Source organism: Colossoma macropomum, unplaced genomic scaffold, assembly GCF_904425465.1.
Source record: "Colossoma macropomum unplaced genomic scaffold, Colossoma_macropomum, whole genome shotgun sequence".
NCBI lineage: Eukaryota > Metazoa > Chordata > Actinopteri > Characiformes > Serrasalmidae > Colossoma > Colossoma macropomum.
In genome coordinates this window covers 14,174,169-14,200,609 of record NW_023494797.1, presented here as the reverse complement: position 1 = coordinate 14,200,609, position 26,441 = coordinate 14,174,169, and the positions used below count along the sequence as shown (strand labels likewise).

Here is a 26,441-nt window from a genome sequence, read left to right as displayed (position 1 = left end):
TAAATGTGTTTACTGTCATATTATTAAGACCTGGAAAACAACATACATTTTGTCTTCCCTTCATGTAGCACTAGTTTTAAACTATGTAAAGATTTCTGCAACAAATTTAAAAAATTTCTGCAAATATTCCATGGCTAGTGTTACAGAGCAGGCAGGCTAATACATGACAGTGTCCTCTATATAAAAATGAATTTTACAATATACATCTACATTTTCATTAATATATTGTTGCTGGAACAAAACCTCGTATCTCCAAAATGATAGCTTTACAGGAGAAGGAACATGTAAGTCAATGTAACCATTATATATATATTGGCAACTTCTTTTAGTCTATTCATCATGAAATTTACACACAATGTAAAGAGCAACAGGCATTTTCAAATAATGTCAAAAACTGAAAAATGCAACTGCTTTATGTTTAAAAAAAAATACGGTACATGACAAACGCAGAACTTCTGTGTGGATGAATACACGTAATGTCATTTGGATAGGTGTAATATTAATTTGCTTGCCTAATTCTTTAAAGTTGCATTCGAAGTTGCACGCTTACCCCTGTCCATTTTTTTGTTAAAATAAAATAAAAAAGGCAGAACTAAACATGGATGACTCTATAAAACATTAACATGCAGGTGGTATAAAACAGAAGGAAAAGAGAAAAACAAGAGAAAAGAGAAAGGACTCGTGAGACATTCGTAACGTCATCATAAATAATAAATTACATTAATAAACCTGAAACCTTTCTTGTTGTTTACCAATCCTCATAGGTATGCTTTATTTGTTATTGTAAGACGGAAATGACGCATCAGCCAAAAAAAAAAAAGCCCCCTCCACTTTCCCATCAGCCCCCGCGGCGGCTCTGGCTGGTGTTTCTGCAGTTCCTCCGATGTTCATCAGCAAAGTAATTAGTCACTTTAAGAGGTGAGCGCTAGGACTTCGGCTAAAACCGCTCATTTGTGTTTTCTAACGCGTTCTGTCACCATATGCAGATGTGTGTGTCTTTGGTCGCCTCCTGTTTGCCTCGAAAACCGACCTGAGCCCAGGCTGCTAATTTACTCCGTTGAGAAAGACTGGGGTGGCTAATGCTAAGCTACCGCTAGCTCATTAGCTCGCCCGCGAAGGCTTTATTTGCTTTGTGCAGATGCGGGTCGCGTTAGCCGGAATAGCTCGCTTGCCATAATAATATAGAGTCTTCTCTGGCTGACAGGGAGACCTGTTAACAGCTTGGCTCCTTATCCAGCGGGCAGCTCTGGTGATTCGGTGTGGTGTTTGGGCGGTAAGGTGTTATTGGGCTGCAGAAAGATCCCCCTGAATGCCCCTCCATCCTCTCCGTGCTGCTAGCCTGTCTAAATTGCACTGTATGCCCAAAAGTTTTGTAGACACGTCTTATATTTGGTGATTTTCAGCTGGTTTAAAGGGGAATTCCACCGATTTTTCAATATGTCTGCATAATTCGGTGCTAGAGACATAAAACAAAGTCATTCAGAGTGGTTTGGTGTGAAATGATTTGTTTGTGGAGAAACTTGCCGACTCAGATTTCTTTCGTGTTGGTGATGGAAACCAGGGGTCGCCATATCTGCAACACAAATATAGCCCTTTTATTTACTATCCAAAACCACCAGTGAACCTACACGAGTCTTGTGAGGTTTTATATATGTTATATAATGTTAAATATGGTAAAACTGTGGTAAATCTGAAAAAACGAGGGTTTTTTCAGGACTGCTTTGGCTTAGGACACCTGTCATGTATCTCTTCACCATGGATGGATTAATTGATTAAAATACTTCATCACAGAACTACTGTAAAACAACGTCTCAGACATCAGGAAGACTATTTATGACCCTTTCATGTAATAGCTTCCTGTGAGGGAGCCTTTAAAGGTGAACGTCTGGTTCCTATCACCAGTGTGTACAACTCTGACTCTATAAGTTTCTTTATAACAAAGCATTTTACACCAGATGACTCCAAATGACTTTGTTTATATCTTAACCATTTAATTATGCAGCAATTTTGAAAAATCTGTGGTGCACCTGTTACTTAACATGTTCAGTTGCCCACACAGGTTATATAATCTCCATAGAAAAGCATTGCCAATAGACCAGGATGCTCTTAAGCTGCCATGCATGAGTCTAAGTTAAGCATGCCCAGTGCCAAGCGTCAGCTAGAGGGATGTAAAGTCCTCTAGCGCTGGACCATGGAGCAGTGCAACTGTGTTCTGAGGAGTAATGGAGCTTCATCCAATACTCAGCTTACTAACGCTCCTGCAGCTGAATGCAGTCAAATCCTCACAGCAATGTTCCCTCATCTAGTGTAAAGCCTTCCTAGATGAGTAGAGGCTGTTACTGCAGAAAAGGTGGGGGACAAACTTCCAGAAGCAAAGTTGCATGAACACAAACTTTGTGACATACAAGGTCAGTTTTCCAGACACAGATTAAGCCAAAGCCTAGACTAAATAGGATGCATTAGGATTCATCGTTGGCATCGCAGTTCAGTCCAAGACTAGGTTTAATCCAGGTCTGGGAAACTGTCCCATAGTGTTCTGTGTTCTTACTAAGCTCACAGTTGTCCAAATGGTGCATATGATGAACTGCCCATCACTGCCACCTGCATTTCAGTAACAATTTCAAGGATCTGTTTTGTTTGCTGTAATTACAGAGTTATAGACCCATTCAAGATTTTTTTTTCATGATATACATTGTTGGAAGTAGGCTTTGCACATATATTATATACCAATGCAATATTTAAGCAATAGAACACGAGAGGGAGTGTGTTATAAAACACACAACATTGAGTGTTCTATCGCTATTATACAACAGTTAAATAAATAAAGTAAGAAATTAATAACGCGCATTTATGTTTTAATGTTAGCAATCCCTTCCGCCAAATTATAGTTCCTTAACAAGCAGCTTGTTGCTTCGTCAGAGTAACGCACTCCGCTCACTCGCTGCCCAGCCAGCAGTTCGTTCTCCAGCTCCTTACACTAAATTCCCAAACTGTCATCACCACTGAGCAGCTTTTCAGTCGGCATTTGTGACAGAAGAACAGCTAAACAACCTGGAATGAGCCAGAAATGAACCCAATACCATTCACCAAACGTGTAGTCTGATCTTCAGAGTCTGACCAAATCGACTGAGCCATAAAACTGCCACAATATCAAGTTGAGCTCAGTTTTGTCATTTTTTGCCAGATCAGTATTAATGTTGTTTTGCTCCAGCCAGTCTGTAAAGCATCTTACAGCCCATTTTGTTTGGCGAATGGTCTTGGGCTCATTTCTGGCTGATTCCAGGTTGTTTAGCTGTTCCTCTGTCACAGCTGCCGACTGAAAAGCTGCTCAGTGGTGATGACAGTTTGAGAGTTTAGTGTCGTCTCATCTTCGGAGTCTGACCCAATCGGCTGTCGGTCAAATGTGATCTTTAAAGTGTCCGTTTTCTGTTTGTGGCAAAGTAAGAAGTTCAAATGTTCAAATGGCTTGAGCGTCTCCTACAGCGGTCAAAGTCGTTGCTTAGCAGCGGCGTCTCAGCGGTGTGATACAGTGTTTGTGAAAAAAACGTTAGAACACCTCTCAACCAATCAGCTTGCGTGGCCGGAACTAACTGCTGTATGTTATGATTAATATCACATTTATTGGAGCAATAAAATGTGTGTTTCATTATACATGTGTCATTGTTTGCAACAACTTTGCTATATTTACGAATGAAACTCTTCGATTGTAGAGTAAAACTGCCTGTTTAGGATTAAGCAGTTTAGTAGAGCCAGACACAAGCCATCTGCCTTGAAGCAACAATGCTTAATCAGTCTAATCAGTTTGAAAAGCATCGAGCTGTTAAATGGTAGAAATTAATCTGGCTCTATTCCCACAATCAGAACTGACCTACTGCACCACCAGCCAGCCTCCTTTCTAAGCCACTCTACTGGTGATGATGTTTACCTTCCAGGTCCAGCCATGTCTGAACTGTTTATGGAATGTGAGGAGGAGGAGTTGGAGCCATGGCAGAGGGCAATACCTGAAATCAGTTTGATTGATGACGATGATGACGATGAGCCGATATTTGTGGGGGAAATCTGCAGTTCCAAGCCCACACTTAACAGCAGACCAAGTATGGACATTTACACAATCTTCAAATTGCTGCACAAATGCAGAAGACTTCATTATATTGAATTTCATATGAGGTTCCCAGACTAATAGTTGTCATTATCTATTACACTAGTTTGAATAATAGCTTACTAATATCATATCGGAAATTTGGTCCGTAGGTTCTCTGAACTTACTTGAGCACAAATATGGAGAAATTTTTCTCAAAAAAAGTCAACTTTAGCTCTTCATTTTAAAGTTTAACTTCTTTTGGTCACAATTTAATTCTGGTTTATTTTTTAAACAAAACTACAGATAATCCCCATTTTAATTGAATTAGCAAAGTGGCTTAATCAAAAGAATTTAAAAGGGTACTGTTAATGTTTATCTGTTAAGTTTATCTCTGTGAGGGTCCATGGGGGTCCTGACCACTGAAGAACAGGGTAAGAGGGGGCTAACAAAGTACGCAGAGAAACAGATGGACTACAGTCTGTAACTGTAGAACTACAAAGTGAACCTATATAGTAAGTGGAGCTGATAAAATGGACAATGAGCGCAGAAACAAGGAGGTGGTCTTAATGTTATGCCTGATCGGTGTAGATGTCGAACAGCTTTGTCATCCAAACCAAACTTCATGTATTGATGTGACTTATGCAAAAACTTTCATTCTTATTCAGGTGTTGGCAACCAAACAAATGCCACATTTCAAAGGCCCTCTACAATGACTTCACCACAGAAGACTGTTCAGATTCAGATGAACTCTGCCAAACAGCCTGCAGCTCCTCAGCTCACAGTCAGAGGTTCATCACAGTCAACTGGTGGCTCTGTCCTCATCCCTGTGAGCTCCCCGTCAGGACCGCTGCAGGCACCCAGAACACTAAACACGGTTTCCCCTCAGCCCATCATCATCAACAAGCAGGTACCAACACAGTCTCTCTCTTCTCATCAATTTATTCTTACAATTCCCTATAGGAAATTCCCCCAAAGTAGGGGTGCACAGCTCCGGTCCAGGAGGCCGATGTCCTGCACAGTTTGACAGTTTTCCTACTCAAACACATCCACTAAACCTGCCAATGAACAGATTGTAATTGGTGTAATTGGGTATGTTTGAGCAGGTGAAATCTCCAAATTGTGCTGGACACCGGCCCCCCCTGCCCTACAGTATCTTAAGGGCTCTTCCTTCACTGTATACAGTGCAAGTGAAGTTTGTTAGATAACCTCTTGAATATCGTTACACTGTGTGTTTTATCAGGGTTACATAGTGGCATCACCACAGAACCTCAACAATAACTCCACATTCATCACCTCGCTGGGGTCGCAGTATCCACCAGGTACATCCTTCACTGTTCTGCCAGGTAGGCCAAATATTTGCATCTGAAGTGACATAATTGAAATGCTTAAAAGGTCATCTCTAGTAGATGGAATGTCAATTTCATTTGTTAAAAAGTTATTTATGCCGTGGAGTACATTATATCCCATGTGTCAACTGCAAGGCCCGCAGGCCAGATCAGGCTCGCGGCACAATCCTATTCAGCCTTTGATATTTATTTAGATTTTCTATTAGTATTAGGTTTATTACAAGGGGCTATATTTTGCTGTTGATGTTTTGGCATATTAAAATATAAAAATGCTTTCTGACCCACGGATTTGTTGAGATTTTTTAATATGGCCCTTTTAGTGGTTGAGATTGACACCCCTGCTTTATACCTTAGTTAGTACTTGCTTTGTTACTGTTTGTTGGATCGCCCAGCGAGCCATCCTCCAAGAGTTTTTAGCTAATCACTGCTAATCACTGATCAATGACTGACTGATACTCATTGTTGAAACACATGATTCTGTGTAATTATAGTAAAATGTAGATGTGTGTGTGTGTGTGTCTGAGTAGAAATCACCTTATAGTCTGTTATGCTAACAAAAGTCCCAGAGTCTGCCAAATTAGAGGTAACTAAATCAGTCTTCCTGGATTTATTCATGACTTTGCAGTGTATTCAACATCTCAGAATTATTAAATAAATCCATATTTAACAAATGTTTTAATTTTTTTAGTTTATTATTTTGTCAGATTTTATTATTACCGTGCAGCCAATGGTAGTTCAGTCTAGCTAGGCTTGCATAGGCTTGTTTGTTAGACGGAGGCAAATGAGCAAAAATCAAAGTGTCATTTTATTATAAAGTTTTGACAAAATTCGCTATGAATGTAAAATCAGTGAATGTTGACTGAAACATCTTGTACTGAATTCTTTCAGTAAACTTAAGTAAGTTATCTGCAGTACACTTAACTCATCAGTGTAAAACCTTGTTTTTCTTAAAGCCCCAGGGAACCTAAATCCGTATTTTCTTTCTAAGTAGGTTAATCTTGCTCTTCTGAGCACACAGTATACCTGTATAAAGCATGTCTGAGGAATAACTTTCCAATGACCAATAAATATCCAATGCGTTTTGCCAGTATTCTCCTCTTTCGATGTTAAATTGGCTTGGGTAGTGCGTACATATGCAGTATCTTCACCAATCACAAGGCTGATGTGGGTTTTCCCAATAGTCTCCTTATTTCTGTTCAAGCCAGAGAAACTGGCCGTTAGAAAAACAGTCGACTAACCTAAACTAACTAAAGCTGAGCCAGCAGGCATGACTGAGCTAACGATTCTTCCATTCTTCCATTTGTTTGGTCATCTGGCCATGCCAGTATTCCCCGAATGCCAGCAGTAAAGTGAATAAGAACCATAACACTCCTAAAGGGCAGTTCCAAATTTTTCTTTCTTTTTTCTAAATTTCCTTATCCAATCATTGTTGTAAACAAAGATGTAAACAAAAAAAATAGCCTTGCAATGCCGTGCATGTATATCTTCACCATGAATGTGTTTTAAAAAGCCCAGTTTAGGTCAGAACCTTATCGTATGACGTGTGTCACTGTACTGTCACATTAGAAGACATTAGGAGTACATTATAAGTGTGTTTGAGGCTGTGTTTGTAATTGTACACTGACCAGATTCTGACCAAAAAGAAGTCAAAAATACATGATATGTCTTGGCATTTTGTTCAAAATATAAACTGCAGTTTCTCTTCCTTTTTTGCATAATACTGTTGGAAATAGAAACAAAACTGCTTGGGACCTCAAACTCCTGTGTTTACGATTGGTAAATTGAGAAATTTGTTTGAGCCAAACACTTGGATTGTCGCTTCACCGCGCTGACATTGATTTACATAAAATTGAGAAGGTTTCAGCTCGATTCGCCACGTGTTGCTCTGCTGTCCTGTAACATGTTGCTAAACTGTTGCTACAAATTCCATAGGAAATAACTGATCATCTTTCGCTTGCTAGTATGAAGGTACGGTCAGGTATCAGGCAGCTTATTCATAAATATTTCATATAATAACTTTGTGAACGAGCTTTTAGAGGCATTAAAATTTTCAGATTTCTTCTCAGCAAGAACCATTTCATATCAAACCCCTCCGGATGACTTTACATGCGATGTAAACATCTAAACGTCATGCAGAAATGTTGGAAAATCGGTGGAATTCCCCGTTAAGACGTTGCCATATAAAAGCCGGATAATGTTTTTAGTAAGCTGTGGACACAGTGCAGTCTACGACGCCACCTGCATATGTATGTAAAGCTTGTTTTGTCCCATTTCTCCCCACTTTGCATGTACTGTTGTGTTTAGTTCTGCTTTAGTGGTGCAGAAGGCCAGGAGTGTTGGACTGAGGGCTCTCAGTTCTTCTTCATATCAGGACCACACCTAGACTGTTTTCAGATCAGTCTAATGAGCCATGCTTTATTGTGTTTCTGTCCTATTATTCAGACCTTGCATGATGTTCACTATAACACTCAATTGTAGTGCCATGCAAACATTTTTGAAAATGTACACTGTGTTTCCTGGGATTTTAGGAGAAACAGGTGACCCTTATGTGTTTAAGTTAGGTTTGAGCAAAAATCTGGACCATCTGGGGTCCATGAGGACCAGTTTCAGAACCACTGTAATAATAAACTAAGTTAAGAGTTCGGAGGCAAGCTACTGATTTTGCAGGCTAAAATCTATTCAGTGTATCCACCACTGTTTCTCCGTAACGTGTCTGTTTCCGCTGAGCATGCATAAGCTGACTTTAGCAAAGTCATTCTAAGCATTCTTATGGAGAGAAGTGGAAATGTCGAAGATGTAATTTCACAAGTGAGTTGTTTGCATTCTGTCCCTCATTACCTGCGCACCAACTCCACATCCATCTGTTTAAAACTATGCCCGTGTGCCATGATTTGTGGAAATGAGGCGTGTAGTTTTGAAAGATCAGGAAACAAACTCCAACCCAGACATTCACATTTGAGATTAGTCATATCTGAACTGTTGGTATGAAGTCCGTCGCTCTTGTTCACAAATGTTTAAAAATATGTGTGTGTTTTACATACACACATATATATATAACACACATGTATGTGTGTTATATATAAAAATAAATATATGTGTGTGTGTATAAATGTGTGTGTGTGTGTGTGTATGTGTGTGTGTGTATATATATATATATATATATATATATATGTATGTAAGCACATTCGTCATGAATCATGGAATCATGTTCACACAATGTAAATGGCAGCTACGGTTTTCAAATGGTTTAAAAAATATAGGTTTGTAAAGATTTGAAGTCAACTAATCTGAGCCCTTTTCTCTCCACCATAAACAATACAAAGCAGCAGGTCAGCAGATCATGCAGCAGGTTCCTGCTAAGCCGAAGCCAGTGCCAGGCGTCATCCACAGGCCCCAAGTGCAGCTCATCCAGAACAATGTAGTGACCCTGTCCAATGTTCAGGGTCCTGCTGAAATCCCAGCCCAGTCCCACTCCACCTCCAACCTGCAGAGCATTCAGCTCATCCCCCAGAGCAAGCCCAGTATCATGGGGCCTTCCAAACAGATGACACCAACTTTACAAGCTGTGAACAATCGGGGTGGGTATGAACATGTGGATGTTTTTCATACATTTGAGAACGTTACAGTCGAATCGATACAATTAAGTATTGCAGTATTTTCCAAATATATCATTGGTATCCTGGTCTTTGATGATCTTTATCTTTGAAGTGGTGGCAGAAACTAGATTTTTGAGGAAGGAAACTTATTATTTATTTGTATTTCAAAACAAACTTGAGAATCTCTCTTTCTCTCTCTCTCTCCATTCTTTTTCCCCAGATAATGGCAAAATGAAACGAATTATTCTGCCTGAAACAAACAACGGTACTTCCAAAAGAACCAAAATTGACACTGGTACGTGTTCATTCACTTTGAAGAATGGATGACAGTATAGCAACAATATTACATCACGTTACTTTTATATAGAAACGATGCATCACTACATTTTTTGTGAGGTTTGATAAGTTAAAACAGACAAAAAAGACCTCGAACCGAGTGCCACATTTAAAAAATTCTATCCAAAACTATGGACACAAGGAATTTTATGCAAAAAATGTCTTGTACTGCACTGTACTAAATCCAGTGTAGGTCTAATTATACTCTCTGTAATGAAGCATGCTGTTATAGTGATGTATTGATACTGTACTGATGATGTCCACGATAGGCATGTTGTGACATGCATGTCATGCAATTAACCACCATTCATGACATCGTTATTGTCATATTGACCATGCCTGCTGTATAGTGGACTTTTGCACTGTATATCAATTATGACTTTGCTCATTGAGAGATTTTTGCTTGATCCAGAGAACGAGACTCCCTTGAGTAGGAAGTGTCCCAAGTGTCACATTCACTTCAACTTTATGGAACCATTAAAGAGTCACATGCGGGTAGGTTTACGTCCATGCTGAAGCTGTTAGTTGTATTTTATTATGTGTGTGTGGTCTATGTGTGTTCACCACAATTATTTTTTTTATTTGAAAACTAAAAGAGCAGGAAAATTGCCTTTTGAATACTGAGGTTAAGGTTAGGGTTAGGTTTAGGGTTATGAGTAGTATTATTTAGCTACAGTAACACAAAAATCAAAAGAAACCTATGGACATCCTCGTATGTATAGCAAGACAAACGTGTGTATGTGTATATAAATCTCATGGTGAAACTTCACTGCATTTATCTGAGATAGGAATTATAGCCCTGGTCTATGATGATGATGTTCTTGCCTCCTTCAGTCATGCTGCCCTCATTTACTGGACACCACCTTCCCATCGACTTCAAAGCCAGATAATAAAGCTGCAGCCCCAGCAAGAATGTATGACATGGAGCGAGGCAAGCTGATCATGCTGGTGTCCGACTTCTACTATGGGAAGTGTGAGGGTGATCAGTCGGTCGCTAGGGAGCAGAAGTCCAACACTACCTTTAAGTGCAACAGCTGTTTGAAAACCCTCAAGAACAACATAAGGTACTACTTAGTTGTTTGGTTGTGTCTGTGCAGAGCTTGAATTACCAAAAGGGGAATTCCACCCATTTTTACAAATTCTCGGCAAGTAAGTAGTTATTAAATAACTAAATAGATGTGTCCCAGTAATTAAACAGATGTAAACAAACTCATGAGTCAGTTTTTCACAGTGGTGATAGGAACCAGATGTCTGAAGCATTTAATGCCTCTAAAAGCGCCTTCACAGAAAGTTATAACATGAAATGGCTATAAATACGCTGCCTGATGCCTGAGATATTGTTTTAAGATAGTTGTGAGACTTTAGAAAAACATTTTCTAAAGAGCCATTCGTAGTGGAGAGGTACATACAGGTTGCTGTAAGGCAAAGTGCTGGTACTGTTTTCCCCAAAGAACACTCATTTTTTTTTTATGGCACCATTATCAGCATTACTTATACAAACTCAGAAGACGTGTAGATTCACTGGTGCTTTTGAATAGTAAACAAAGTGGTTATATTTGCATTGTAAACACTGCAACCCCTAGTTTCTATAACAATCACTCTAAATAAATCTGAGTTTCTCTACGATTAACCAGTTCATCTCAAACCACTCTGAATGACTTCAGGTGTTGATTTATGCAGAAATTTAGATTTCCACACTGGATACCGCAGAAACCTGTATCTGGGACTGTGATTGGTCAGGATGCTCACAGCACACAGTAAAAAAAGAATTGGTTAGAGGACGCATTTGCATATTTAACATTTCTTTTGCAATATCAATAATGCAGAGGCCAATATTGTGATAAAAAATAAGAAATGATGTGCTATGCAGCCTGATTTTGAAGGTTAAATATTGGCCCTTGATTATAGTTGGCAAGATGTACTGGATTAGTTTTTTGGGGAGACGTGTAATAAACTTTTTACGTGTTCCTCCAGTGATAAAACTCTTGATTAATAGTAGTAAAAGTACAGCTGGGTGAGAGAGGTTCTAGTTAGTTTTATTTAAGATCTGGGCAGGACTAAATTTTGTGAAAAACAGTGAGTAATTTGGGATGAGGGAGAAAAATACAGACGTGGTAGATCAGGACAAAAATAAAATCACAGCCTAGCATCTGTAAAGAGAAAATTACTTCAGGACTCCATATAAATTTAATCCTGTTTGAATCTGACTTTAGTATTCTGTAAAAATATTTCACACAAAATTTGAAATTGAAAGGGGGGATTCCACACATGTAAATAAAGCCATTCAGTGTTTGAATGTGAAATGGTCATTATTGAAACTTACGATTTCTTTACAGTGGTGATGATGGAAGCCAGGGGTGCAGAGTCTCCAATGCAAATATGGCTATTTTATTTATAATCCAAAACTACCTGTGACCCTACACGTCTTATGAGTTTTCCATAATGGTGGTAAAACTGAAAAAAATTTGGTTTTCTTTGGGAACTATTTGGCCTTACAATGCCCTGCATATACCTGTCTGCCTTGAATGTACTTGGGCCACCCTTATTTGGGCAACTCCTTATCTCAAAAATTTTAATTACAGTAACTAAAGCAATGTCTCTGCTATCATTTATAACCGTTTATCTTGTAAAAATTTGGTGAGGGAGCTTCAAGAGACATCATACGCTTTTGGTGTCTGGTTCCTATCACCACCACTGTGAACAGTTCTGACTCGGCAAGTCTCAGCAAGAAAAATCTGTGGAATTCCCCGTAATGTGTACACTGAAAGATACCTTCGAACTTTCATTTTCATACTCTTTTGCTTTTCATAATGTCATAATAGTTTCATAAATCCCTGTAGAGACTATCTTAACTTATTTTTACTTACTAGGGATGTTCAGACACATGACTGTAAGTAGAGCATTGCCCTTCTGTACATTTAACACCAGGGTCCAAGATTGATAGTAAGGCGAGATAGATCCAGAGAGTGGAGAAAGGTGTAGTAAAAGAAAGGAAAGAAAGCGAAGGAGTGACTGTGAAAGGAAGAGGGGGATTTCAGGCTCTCTCTGGGCCCCCATCACGATTTCCCCGCTATAGATGGATGACATTATCGGCCCTCCCGTTCCCCCCTGGGTCCTGAGATGAATAATGGTTGGTAGTTTGGCTGGTGTAAGAACTGTTGGTGTGATTAAATAACTTCACTCTGCCACGGCTTGAGAAAAGCCTCACTAAGCTCCTTTTAATGGGGAGACGCGTTTGCAGCGAACCCCGCGTTCTGGCAGCCGGGGTCACAGTTCAGCCGCATAAAAATCCCTATTAGGGGAGCTGAGGTAGCAGAACGGCACGGCTGAAAAATAGGCTGTTGTTCGTCAGGGCAGGACGGCAGGCAGAGGGAGAGGGGCTGGAGGCAGCATGAAGAGCATCACACCATTAAGCGAAACAAAAAAAGCCCTGTATAATTGCCAGTATTATAATAGCTATTATGCATGCTTAGAAAGTGAGGCGTGAGGAGAATGATTGCTAATTTATCTTTGGAAAACCTCTGGGAGCCCGATCGCTGCTTTGAAGCACATACAGGCCACGCGCTGTTTAAAAGTGTTTTTTTAATGCGCCAAGTTCGTAATTTGGTTCGTTATATTTAACGGTGTATGGCCTTTATTCCCAAACGGCGGTGAAGGTTAGCTGGCTCCTGCTCTGTTTGTGCTGCTTTAGTCCTGCTAGACAAGTTTGATTTATAGAGGATTAAGTCGATGTCTTTTAATATGTTTTAACAATCTGCAGTCATATCCAGCGACATGACCTGTTTTGAAAAATAGGACATGCCGGTTTGAACATCTGAAATTCTATAATTTGCCAATCTCAGAGGATGCCATGTGTCTATTTTGAGCAAAGCTTTGTGGTGGAAAAAAGAAAGCTCGTGTTTTGAAAGAGCAGCCTCTTTGTAGTGGTTTACCTGTGTGAATGGGGCTCATCTGCATGACATTCACTTCCGCTCAGATCAAAGCCTTTCCTGTTTGGTTTAACATGCTGACATCAACGGCATCCCCTCACGTGCTCGGCGCACTTTTCCCCACACGCCACCCGTCTGTGCATGCCGGCATTTACCTCACAGATTGGCATTAATGTCACAGGTTGCAGGTGTCCCTGATGGTGAAACTCTTCTGGGGTCTCTCCATCTGCTCTCGTTTTCTCGCTCTCTGTCTTTCTTTTACTGATTTCTTTTTTTTGTTTTGTTTTGTTTTGTTGGCGTGCTGGTTTCCCAGCAGAGCTTTAGGCTTACTCACTTAAGAGTACAGTTAGGGCTTTCATTACTTGAGATGTGCCATCTTTTCATTCTTTCCAGAAATCGGAACTTAAAACGGGGCTGAAAACCAAAACCGAAAAACTTTTGTTTTTCTTCTTCTTAGCCTTTTTATTTGTGCTTTTGAATGAAATTTTGGGTTGAAAAGACTTTCATTATTGAAAGTACCAGTCCTTTCATTAGGATAAATCTGAGCTGACAGTGAACTACTTAATCTTTGTTCATTTTTTTCTTTTAATTGTTTGGTCGTAAACTGAAAATGACATTTTTGACTAATTTCAGACCAAAATTTTTGGTCAGTGAATCCTTAATGTATCTTTAGTGTCTATCAGTTATATTTACTATAATTTTATCAAGTCATTCACCAGATATTTTGATGATTAATTGGGTAATCTATTTTTTTTTTAGGTTAAGTTTCTTACTGTTAGTTGGAGAAATTTAAAATATGCATTATAATCACAAAGATTGCCAACAAATTAATGCTGTTGAAAATCTTAAATTAATGAACATTTTTTTTTTATAAAGTTTAGAGTAACTAGGTTTAATCTAGTAATCTTCACAGCTAAAAGTGGTTAAAATGGTTTCTAGGCCTGATTTGTGTCCAGATAACTTTATTTCTGTCTTTGTTTCTCTTTCAGGTTTATGAATCACATGAAGCATCATCTGGAGCTAGAGAAGCAGAACAGTGAGAGCTGGGAGAGTCACACCACGTGTCAGCACTGTTACCGGCAGTATTCCACTCCATTTCAGCTGCAGTGCCACATAGAGAGCGCCCACAGCCCCTACGAGTCCACGAGTATGCCAACACATCTCATATAAGTAACCACTAACCCTCAGCAGGAGGCTGAGTTGCTGCTACACTTTCAAAAATAAAGGTGCCAAAAAGGTTCTTTAGAGCAATGCCACAGATTAACCACTTTCAGTGGATGATTCTGACACAGAACAACTTCTGTAAATGAGATGTGTGGAATTTAAAGAATCAGTACATAAAGTAAAGGTTCTTTACCAATTGAAGGTTTTTCCTAGAACCATGCATCCAAGCCAAGAACCGTTTAGGATCCTTTATTTTTATGGGTGCACACTTGTGGGTTCCCTCAGCTGATTATAGCCTTCCTCTAATTTTATTTAACAATGCACACCCTGCAATTAAGTGCACAGAAAATTGTCCAAGGAATTATGCTTGAAATGAGATTATGCAGCCAGATGGCTGGCGGTAATATGATATAGCTTCACACCTATGTTCCTCTCTCTTCTTTGTTATTGCAGCTAACTGTAAGATTTGTGAATTGGCCTTTGAGACAGAGCAAGTCCTCCTGGAGCACATGAAGGACAATCACAAACCGGGGGAGATGCCATACGGTTGTCAGGTAGCTCCAGTTCCTTTGTGGTGTGCTTCTATCAACTGTTTTTCTGTTGACTGAACTTTTTTGAGGACTATAGTGAAATAACAATGATTTTTACAGCTCTTCAGGTTTAACCAAACATAGAATTGGGGGGAAAATAACACATGCATTCCTCACACATCATCCATCACCAAACGCTACCAACACCTACACACAACATAAAACAAATAAATAGCTACCACAGTTATTTTTAACATACATACAGGAATTGTGAGCCATTGCTGATACATAAACATTTATGAAATGTAGAAATTGGGACTACCCTTACTAGCGTGTGTGTGTGTGTGTGTGTGTGTGTGTATATATATATATATGTATAGCCGTTTTTCAGTTTTTGACATAATTCGAAAATACCTGTAGTATCCTTTACATTGTATGTAAATTTCATGAAGAATGGATCAAAAGAAATGACCCAAAATTACTTGGAAAAATATCTGGTTCCATTGACTTACATTAAAAGTAAAGTAGGTTTTTTCCCTCTTCTGTAAGGTTATCATTTTGGAGATACAAGGTTTTCTTTCCGACAACCGCGATACACACACACACACACACACATATATCTATGTATATAGATAGATAGATATACATATATAATAGAGGAATATTTCATTTGCTTCTATAGGGTTGTAAATGCAGAAAAATTAATAAATGCAGATGTTTTATTGTAGTAGCCCAGAATCACCTAAATGTTCTGCTCTTTTGGAGTACAATAAATGCGTAATCACACCAAATACTGATGCCAGTCTAGTTTTTAAGGAAAAATTTGCTGATACTGATATGATTGCTGTCTGTCCAGTGCAGCATTTATAAGAATGACATTTTATTGATTTATTTATCTCTTTTTCCCGTTTAAGAAGAAGAACATAGTATTTAAGAATTTAAGTGAGAATTTAAAGATGATATCTGGCTACTAAGCAAATAAAGGCTAACATAAATTCAACGTATGTCCTGTCTTAGTTTTTCCCATTGCAACTTTTTTTTTGTTGTTATCACTGCTTCTCCTCACAGGTCTGCAACTACAGGTCCTCATTCTTCTCCGACGTGGAGACCCATTTCCGCACCGTCCATGAAAACACTAAAGATCTCCTCTGTCCATTCTGCCTTAAAGTCCTGCGCAGTGGCCACATGTACATGCAACACTACATGAAACACCAGGTGGGCCTTAAGAATCAAGACCAAACTTAATTTGTGTCTCGATCTAACTTACCTTTCTGTCTCTGGAAAGCTGACCCCTAATGAACGAATGCAGGTGAAGAATGACCTCACTCTGATTGCTGTTAATAACAAATGACAGTTTTATTAATTTTGGCTATGTTGTGTATTTTAGTGTGACACGTTCCTTTATAAAGCGAACTCTTACTGTTCTTGAGATTTGTTTTCTACATTTTGTTGCGTTGAACATTTGTATCTCTACATAGTTTTGAGTTGTAGACTCTTAAACGTTTAAAGTCTTGGAGGTGTTGAATTTGGAAGGGTCTGCTCCAGAAAGGTTCAGATCTTGAGCAGTAGTGAAATCCCTCGTCTGTCTCTGTCTGTGGATTCGGGGGCTCGAGGCTATGCTGATCTGAAGTCAGCAAAATGTGGAACTCACTTGTGAGCTGCCCTGTTGGCTCTCTCTTCGAGCTTGGATTGATTTGGTTGTCTGGTGAGCACCTTGGTGCAATACATAACGGTATGACAGCGGAGGCTGACTCCCTTCACCTGCCTTAAGGGGCTCTACCTGGCAACAGGAAACCAGACCAACCAGGAGCCACTTCAGCCCAAAAAAAGCCATCACAAATCTGGCTGGTAACAAAAACAATAACAAGTAAATGTGGTAATCTGGGTCAGAGATGTGGCCACCAGGTTAAACTAACTTGCATCTGTACATTTAATACAGTGGGTATTGTCTCTGTATCTCAGTATGAATATTACTCATCCACAAGAGCTGACATTGTTCTTGTATTTTTAAAGCATTTTCTGATGTTTTAATTATTATTTTTTTAATCATATTTAACAGAAAAAAGGAATTCAACGCTGTGGAAAATGCAGATTGAATTTTCTCACCTACAAGGAGAAAGTCGAGCACAAAACGCTCTATCATCGAACTTATAAGAAACCGAGAAGCCTTGAAGGACTGCCACCAGGAACTAAGGTTTGCTCCAGCACAGTTTCAGTTTCACCTTTCTGTTAGCTTCAGAATTATCCAGTGTAATTTCAGAGTTACAGTTTGAACACCTTGTATTACACTACACTAAAATGTGTTATTTTAATGAATTAACATATGAATGAATATGGATTAATGTTTTTATTTCTTGCTGTACTGTAACCTATGATTTGTTTTTTCTAGGTGACAATTCGAGCCTCGCTCACTGGAGGGTCCCCTATGTCTCCTGGCGCTCCAAGCAAGTCGTATGTGAACCTCGTCCCCACAAGTGCCGAAACGGCCAAACCAGTTACTCATAAATCCAACTCTTACATGGGGAGGGCAAAGACGAACCCAGCCAATAAAAATCGGACGTCTCCTCACAACCATGAGCTCAAAGGCTTGAAGTGAGTATCTAGTAGTTAGAATAGCTAAATAAACCCCTTTAAACTCTAGGACCTTTATTCCTCATAACTATATAATATACATGTTAGTTTTATTGTTATCATCAAAAAAAGTGTATTATAGCTACTGCACTATAAGCTTTTGTAGTAATAATGATAAGCCACCTGCTTAAGGGGTGGTCTTTATTTATTTATTAATACATTTAATGAACTTTTTTATTGTCTTAGTTGAGTTGTATATGTAAGTGTATTGAAGCAGTGTTTTTTATCTACAGACTTACACCTGGAGTGCACAAATGCACCGAGTGTCAAAGTGAGGTTACCGACCCGTATGTCCATTATCCTCTGTCACTGAAATGTTCTGTATGCAAGTATCGAACAAGCTGTCAGAAGTCTTTCGGACAACATATGTTGAGGTAATGACGGATCATGTGTGAACTTGTGAGCAGAGGGAGGACGTTGTGAGGATGTTGGTCATATTGTTCCAGCAAAAAAGAAGTTTCATTTGTACTTTTCTTTTCACATGAAGGTTTCACAGCAGCTCCTCAAAACATCGGTTAGGCAAGGTGAAGAGGCCCTTGCGTGGTGTAAGGTGAGTTTTTAACTAATCATACTTGCCTTGGTACATTCCCCTACATTTCTCACTTAAATTTATATCACTCTACAGTTATTACTGTGATACTGTAAAAAAATGAACGCACACCAAATTCATTCTGGATTACAATCATTGATCTGGTCAGAAATTAGTTAGGCTGGCTGTACACTACATGACTTTTAACCCTTGTGTGGTGTTCAGGTCTGTGGGACCCACCTTCAATGTTTGCCAAAAGAAAAAATATGCAATTTTATTATTATTTCAACCCTGATTTCTTGGCCTTTGCTCATTTTCTGTGAAGAACATATAAAATAACACATTTTCAGTGACTTCACACTGTTCACCCCCAACACATTTATATTACACATGTGGTGTTGGGTGAACCTGCGGGGAATAAAAGTGTGGAGGTGCTGTGTCCTTCACTCTGTTCTCCTCCTACGTGGCCTGCTGTTAGTGTGTGTGTGTTTGTGTGTGTGTGTGTGTGTGTGTGTGTGTGTGAGAGGGTGGACACCATGGACAGGCTGCTGACTGGCTACAGCTGCTAAAGGAGAACCCTACGCTGGACACTTGTGATATTTTGAACATCTGGTATTTCTACATAAATTTTTATGGCTGTATTGATTAAAAAAACAAAAAACAAAAAAAAACCAATAATGTGGTGGGTCTATCAGACCAGTAACAAACACATCAACACCACACAAGGGTTAAAATCTAAACAGATTTCTAAAACATAGAGCATCACAAACTTTGTCATAGAATTTATTTATTAATTTTTATTTATAAATTTTTTTTTGTGCTCACACTAGACGACAGGGCAAAGAGAGAGAATAACACACATAACGAGTTTCGGCTACAAATAGGAGCTCAAACTCCCAGAAACGCAAAGCTGACACAAAGCTAAACTCACTAGACTGGACTTGTTTTTGCTTCCCTAGCACAAACTGGGAGATTAAAATGGGGTTGAGAAACGCTGACATCACAGTGAGAGCTGGAGGAATATTTCACTACAAACTGGCAGCTGACTTGAACTTGTAAAGAGAGTGATCTGACCTCTGGATCGACACATTATAAACATGATAATGTCTCTTATCTGCCTGTGTTTTACAGGCAGCTCCTCTGTCTCCGCGTGCCGCTGTTCAGCTGGTGTGCCTGCGCATCTCTTTACCTTTTTATCCGCTCTTCTAGCTCTCTGATTGGCTGTTGTTTGAATCACTCTTTGAGTAAACCTTCTAGTAGACCTTCTCACACTGCAGGACTCGTGAACCTTTCAAGTAAATATCAAACATGTTTGATAATATCGGAGGGTCTCCGATCACTTCAGAGTTCGATCGAAGAGCTAAAGATTCACTCGTCTCTCCTCTCACGTGACCAGATCATCCGCACCCTCAGTCACTTTTTATCGAGCTTTCCAATTGTGAAAATTGGGGTAAAAATTTGGCAAAAAATCCCTGTGGTGGAGGCCCAGCTTTACAAAACGTTCCCAAGTGCAACAAATCCAAAAAATATTATATTGTAACAGTAACAGTATTATATTGTATATCAAAACTGTGCCTGGATGTGTCCTGACTGATGTCCTGACGTGCTCTCTGTCTCACAGGAGCCTGACTCTTGTTTGTTTGAACTGCGAGTTCCTGGCGGACGCGACTAATACAGACCGCATGTGTGAGCACCTACTCAGCAGACCTAACCACACCTGCCAGATCATTTTAGAGACAGGTACACAAGCTCTGCAATATTTTGCTCTGTTATTCTCTCAGTTTTTCTGTTAGAGGCAGTATTAGTCTCAAACCTGTCTTCTTTTCGACTTGCAGATGAGGAATCAGCAGTGGAGAGGTGAGTCGATTTTATGCTAATGTTGTGCCATCATTTGGGCAGAGTGTATTAATCTGCTGATTTTATGAAAGCTACAGTAGTTTAACTAAATGATCTACACGAGGCACTAAAGCCTCCTCCAGATATTTTTGAATATTTCCTGAAATCGTTATTTCCCCTTTGTTTATAAAAAAAAAATAAAAATCATGCGAGGAACATCTTTATACACCTCTCCATCCACGCAAGAGCGCAAAAACAATTTGAATATCTTCATCTAAACATTCCAGCCGAATAGGTAGCAGTAATGTGTCGTAAAATTTAATGTTAGACATTTCAAGGAAAACATGAGCATGTTTATTACAGAAAATACAGAGCATGAAAGTTGTAGAGGGCATGACAGCTTTGCAGATGATGAAACAGTACTTTCTGTGTCTTAAGAAAACATAGTGTTTGAGTTCATATGTGTGGACTGACGGTACGATAATAAAGCAAAGCTAATTTAATTAGTTAAATGACCAAAGTTTTGGCCACCTAAAATGGTCAAAATTGGCTTAGTAGAAAGAGAAAAAAGGCTGAACATTTTGCCCACACTGAAAAAAACTATCGAATAAGCCTGCAATGGAGTGTCAATATCTAGCACTTTATGGATCATTTTAACGGTAATGAAAACGATAAATGATGATTAATAACGTTTAAAAAAAAGTTTGTGGGGCAGCAGATAAACTGAAAACATCAGCCATATGGATCTACTTCAAGGGTTCTGCAAAGGGCATTAGATAAGTGATTTATATTTGCTGTTCATGTGAAGTATGAAGAGGGTGTACAACACCTAAGAACTTCTCTGTTATAGGTGTGAAACCACAAACACAACATCTCGATCAATAAGCAGAAAACAACAGAAAGCCCTGTAAGCACGCTGACGTCATCTTGTAGCCACAGGTTTTGAAATGCTAAAAATATTCACAAATGACAGCGCTGAAGTACAAAATATAACAAAATAAATAATGGAATTTATTGCTTTGGATGACCAACCGTTCTCTGTTGTGGAGGATGTTGGATTTTGTGACACATACTGTGACCTACATACAGTAAACATGAAGTAAGTTTATTTTTTGTAAACTGATGTTATTCATTGTTACCAGTTTCAGTTTTCAGCCTAGTGTGTCCTGAACTTCCGTTTCAGCCAAGAAATTTTATTTCAGTGCATTCAATATTAGCATTGTATAATCCAAGTGATACTACTGACCATACAGAAACAGCCTTTAGTGTCAAGCATGCATAAAGTCTCTGTTTTTGTTTTTTTTTTAATCCCTAGGGGGCGTACTTCAAAAGCTCAATTTTTAGTAACTTAAAATGTACTTTCTGTGTGGGTAGAAGGCCAAAAGGCAGAGAAAATAGGCAAAAAATATCCATATACTTTTAGATGGGGCCTGAGAGTATTGCAGTTGCTACTAATCTGATTGTCCACTCTGCTGTATGTATATATTTTGCTGTAATTTTGTTACTTCTTTTGTTTTGTTAAGGCATTATTGTTACTTTTGAGGGCTGCTTGTACATCTCCTTGGCTCTCACTGGAGCTACATGATGTATTGGGAGACAGTGACACCAGATGTTTGGTGCTTTTGTTGAACAGAGAGGGTAGAATGGTAAAGACGAGAGGATAAAAATAGTCTGGGTGTTTCACCTTCTCTGATTTAGATAAATTGCCCTTTCTGATGAAATATGTGTGTAAATTTAAACTCCCTGACCCTTAAACGGTTTGAAGATATCATTCATTCTGAAAACTCGCGCCTAATTTCATTAGTCTAATTTGGGTGCATGTTAAGTGGTTTTGCTGAAGACGCTGTGTAAATTAGGATTGGAGTTGTGGCCTTAATTAAAGTGGAAGAACACATTATAATTAATGTGCACCAGAGACAGAGAGGTCCTTAGGAGTCACTATAAAGTATTACATTAGGGAGGTGTAAGAAAACATGTACTGCTTACTCCTGTAGCCCACTTGGTTTGAAGTTTCCCAAGAGCCTGTGTCAGCAATGCACCTGAGAGCTATTGTTCTGTGATTCAAACTCTTAAAATAAACTAAACTTTCTTTTCTCACTTCTCTTAATTTGGTTATGTCTTGAAGTGACTCTACATGGATACACAAGCTAGGCCGACTTCGCTGCTTTGACTTTTACTCTGCAAAATGTTGGAAAATGTGGCTCAAAAACATTAAAGAAATAAAACAGTATAGCAGAGAACTGGAGGAAATCAGAAGAGACTTGATGTGGTTGCAGGTCTTTGGAACGAAAATGTTTTTCTCTTTTATTTTTTTTTATTTTTTATTTTTTGTCTTTATGTAGGCGTGCCGTAACTGGCTCTGATACGGTGAGTGAAGATGCTTATTCTCAATTTTCCCTTTTATTTTTCTTTTTTTTCCTTTCATGTGCTAGGGCTTGACTGATATGAAAATTTTCAGCAATTCTGACTTTTAAAGAGCTGAAAGTTCCATTGATCAGTGACCAATATAGTTTTAAAACTCCTGTCAGTGCTTTTCTGATGTGATTTGTCATTTATCGATTGTCAAATTTCTTTGTCGTACACTCTTAAATAATAGAACTAAGCCACTTATAAATAAAATTATAACTTATTACCTTAAAAAATGTAAATAACATGAAGAAACAGCTGCAATAAAAAGTTTTATTTTTTTTCCAAATAATAAAGAACTGCTAAATTACAGTGGAAACACATTTGCTGAATAAATAATGTAAGTTTGAATAAAATAGTCATATGACTGATCACGTTTCCATTTTAGCATCAGTTCACTGCAAAAGTTTGCAGTGAACTGATGAAGGCATTAAAATGTACCTTTACCTTATTAAACAATGATGCTGATTTTAGACAGTAAAAGTTGCCTGCCGCTGATAAAGGAACTCTATTTGTCATATATAAGCCATTATGTTTGTCAATGCATTCTGTTTCACAGTCTTGTCGCTGCGGTCAGAGCAAAACCTTGTATCTCCATTTTTGACATTTTTCAGTTTTTGTAAATTTCACATTGAAGGGACCAAAAGAAACGACCCAAAATTACCTGGAAAAAAGTCTGGTTCCATTGACTGACATTAAAAGTAGAGTCCGTTTTTTCCTTCTCCTGTAAAGTTACCATTTTGGAGATACAAGGTTTTTGTCCGACAGCAGTGATCTGCTCCTTATGAAAGACTTCCCCGCAGTTGCCGCCCACATTTCTGTATTTTTGCGAATGTGCCGTTGTATTGTCTCACGCAGAGTTGTGGGATTCGCAGCCTAATTTACACAATTTTAAGAGACATTTTAATTATTCGCTTGAATTTAATTCAACAGCTGGATGGAAACATGGCAGATGCTGAACTTGCAAAAAAAAATGCTAGGTTTGCACTGTAATGCCCCTTAAACTCTCAGCATTGTTCAAAATAGCATCACTTTTTGAATGTGGTATTTTATTGTTATATAACATCGTCAGTGTTTTTTTGGCAGGATTTTCATGTTCTGTGGATCTTTAACATCACATCAGCTGATTTTACTGGCCAAATACACACTTATTTACAAGCTATTTTAAAAATGCCTTCATGGTCTTAGTTTTTTTTTTTCTTTTGATCAGATGCTAATTTCTATTCTATCTTTCCCCCCAGGTTGGGACCCTAGCTCTCATTGAAGTCGTGAGCTGTTCCGACAGGCAAGTAAATTTGTGTTCAGGACATTAAAGTCACTGTGAAAGGGGAATCAAAATGTGCTTTTCTTCCTTAACGTGACCTGTTTCTGAGTGAAACAGAATATTTTGGTGGGAAATATTTATGGGCGGGACATGATTTTATCCAAATCAAAATCAAATCATGTTTGTCGCATCACATTAACACAGGTGCGTAGGCCAGTGACAATCTTAGGTGCGTATCCCCCTTGTAGTACTTAAATACAAAAGTATATATAAAGAAATACACATTAGACTCACATTATACACATTAATATACACCAGTATTGCACTATTCCCAATGTACAGTTTTGTGCTGCACAATAGTATAAAGTTATGAAATAAAAGCTATGATATGTACAGCTGCACACATTTCTATATATGCAATTAGTGAGTCTGAGGTAGATAAATGAGAAGCAGGGTATACAGGGATAGAATATTGATTTTATATATATATATATATATATAATATACATATGTATGTATGTATGTATGTGTGTATGTATGTATGTGTGTATATATATATATGTTTGTGTATAGTATATATATATATATATATATATATATATATATATATATATATATATAAAATCTCATCATCATCATGATGATTCAGAAATTCCATTGAGATTTGATTGGCTTGTGAAAAGCCAGTATTCTAAAACTTCATGCGGGTGGGAAAAGCATGGGATATAAATAAACACAATTTGGGCCAATTTTATTTCATTTTATTTTTTTTACATTTTTAACTGGAAATTGTCCACAGATTTTTAGGAAAAAATGCCAAATTGAAGTTTATTCCCATATGTTAATTTTTACTTAAATCAACTTTGACATATTCAAAGTATAATTGGTTAATAATTTTTCCTACACGATAACATAAACATCAGAAGGTGTTTTAGAGTCACTACACTTGTCTCAGAGATTAAAATGAAGTAATAAGATCTTTGTCTTTTAAATGAAATATGATGAGTCGTACTTAATATGACCAAGAACATGAATTGACTGGTCAGATTTGATTTAATGTTGACCTTAATGTCCATACTTTTCCTCTATCTGAACCCGTTTATCATCTTTTACTTTCACTTTGTGTTTCAGGTCTGTTGGAACCAAAGAAGACTCCTCACAAGAACTGCCTGTGAAATCAGGCTCGAATGATATGGAACCTCTCATTGCTGAAGTGTGGAGTGAAGAACCTGAGTTTCAGCCGGGAGAGAAGGAAGTGGCAGAATGTGACGATGATCCGATAGAAAACGGAGAGAAGCCGACTGAGGCAGGTGACCAAGAAGCTGAAGGTAAGACAGAGACCATTGAGTCCGCAGCCAAGGACGGCTGCGATGTTGAAGCGGCTGAAGATGCCCCACCTGCTTTGGACACAGGAGCGTCCCTCAGCTCCCCTGGCTCTGAGGCAGATGGGGGCACTGTGACTGTAGATGACTTCCTGAATAAAACTGACAAAGCGGAGTCTGTGAGCGTTCACTCGCCTCTGGAACCTCTCACTCCGTCCAAGGTTTTAGAATGTGATGCTGTAGAGAGTGTGCAAGAAACGAAGGAGGACAGTTCACCTAATCATGAAACAAAGGTGGAGGAGGAGCCCTCCGAATCTGGACCTGATAATCCCCTGGAACCTTCCGCCTCGGAGTAGAGTCGAGCAAGGATGCTACAGAGCGCCTCCGTTTTCACTTTTTACACCTTTTCCCTCTTTTTAATTTTAATCTAGCTATGAGGATTATCGAGCAAGTCGACTGTTGAAGACTTTTGAGTGATCTGGAGCGTTCCTCCAGTCTTTTTTTTTGTGTGAGATCATGAAAACATGCTGTCTGTGGTGATTAAAGAAGCTTGACTGTGTTACTGTACTTCAATACAAAGTATTGCCTTCCATCAGAAATCATTCTCCATTTCAGTGAATGGACTGAAAAGACTGGGAAATCACATGTATTACCTAATATACACCCGTTTCTTACCCTTTTGCCCCAATTATGACTTTTGTTAACGTAGGGCTGTTAACTGGCACACAAAGAACCGGAGACAATTACCAACTGTACCTTTTTATTTTGTATTTTAGATGAGAACGTGACTGAGTGTATAGTATTATACTACATCGTACGCTGTACTTGAGTGATAAAAACCCTCTCAGAAAAGGAAACATGCTTTATCTTCGTTTTCAGTGTAAGATATTCTTTTTATATGCTTGTTTTCAATAGGAATCCTTTAAATCTGAGGTTCTTCCAATCTGTTATCTTGTTATAACCATTCTCTCACTCTCCCATGGACAGAGGCTAAATGGGTTTTAGAGGTAAGGCTCCATATAATGCCCTTATTACTAAATAAACCTTCATTTAAAAAGGAGTTGAACATCTTTTCTTTACTTGCATTCAATTAATGAGCAGCGTGACCCCCTTTGTGTTGAGCACTGATGTGTGCTTTGCAGCATCAGGTTTGGAGGAGGCAGCGCGCTTCAGAGATGTGTGCACAGTGAAACAGTGACAGGTGTGACAGCTCCAGATGTTTTGTAACTACGGAAAGAAAATAATCAGGCGTCTAAGTGACGTTTTCACACTAAAATGAAATGTTTTGTTTTTGATCTTGCTCTGTATCTTCATATTTTTTATTGCACTCTATTCAATACTGACAACCATACACTTAAATCTCTCACAACTGACCAACATACAAAGGATTTTAACCCTTGTGTGGTGTTCGCGTCTGTGGGACCTATTTTTTTAATGTTTACCAAAAGAAATGATGCGATTTATTATTATT

General features: G+C 38.6%; 1 protein-coding gene across 3 annotated transcripts; it reads left to right on the top strand.

Annotated features, from left to right (window-relative positions):
• The first annotated feature begins 820 nt into the window (after positions 1-820).
• Positions 821-26,030, top strand: znf280d (zinc finger protein 280D). 3 transcript variants are annotated; one of them, XM_036584372.1, is made up of 20 exons: positions 821-918; positions 3,933-4,094; positions 4,747-4,988; positions 5,322-5,400; positions 8,754-9,005; positions 9,244-9,318; positions 9,772-9,854; positions 10,194-10,423; positions 14,278-14,435; positions 14,906-15,006; positions 16,051-16,197; positions 17,042-17,176; positions 17,372-17,574; positions 17,847-17,987; positions 18,101-18,163; positions 19,764-19,882; positions 19,978-19,999; positions 22,321-22,345; positions 23,626-23,669; positions 24,780-26,030. In XM_036584372.1, the coding sequence occupies exons 2-20, from the start codon at positions 3,941-3,943 to the stop codon at positions 25,324-25,326; spliced, it is 2,820 nt and encodes a 939-aa protein (XP_036440265.1). In that variant the 5' UTR covers positions 821-918; positions 3,933-3,940; the 3' UTR covers positions 25,327-26,030. The 3 variants fall into 3 exon arrangements, with proteins under 3 accessions (XP_036440265.1, XP_036440264.1, XP_036440262.1); XM_036584371.1 differs by having other exon boundaries at positions 5,322-5,424; XM_036584369.1 differs by having other exon boundaries at positions 5,322-5,424; positions 8,751-9,005.
• Positions 26,031-26,441: the final 411 nt, after the last annotated feature.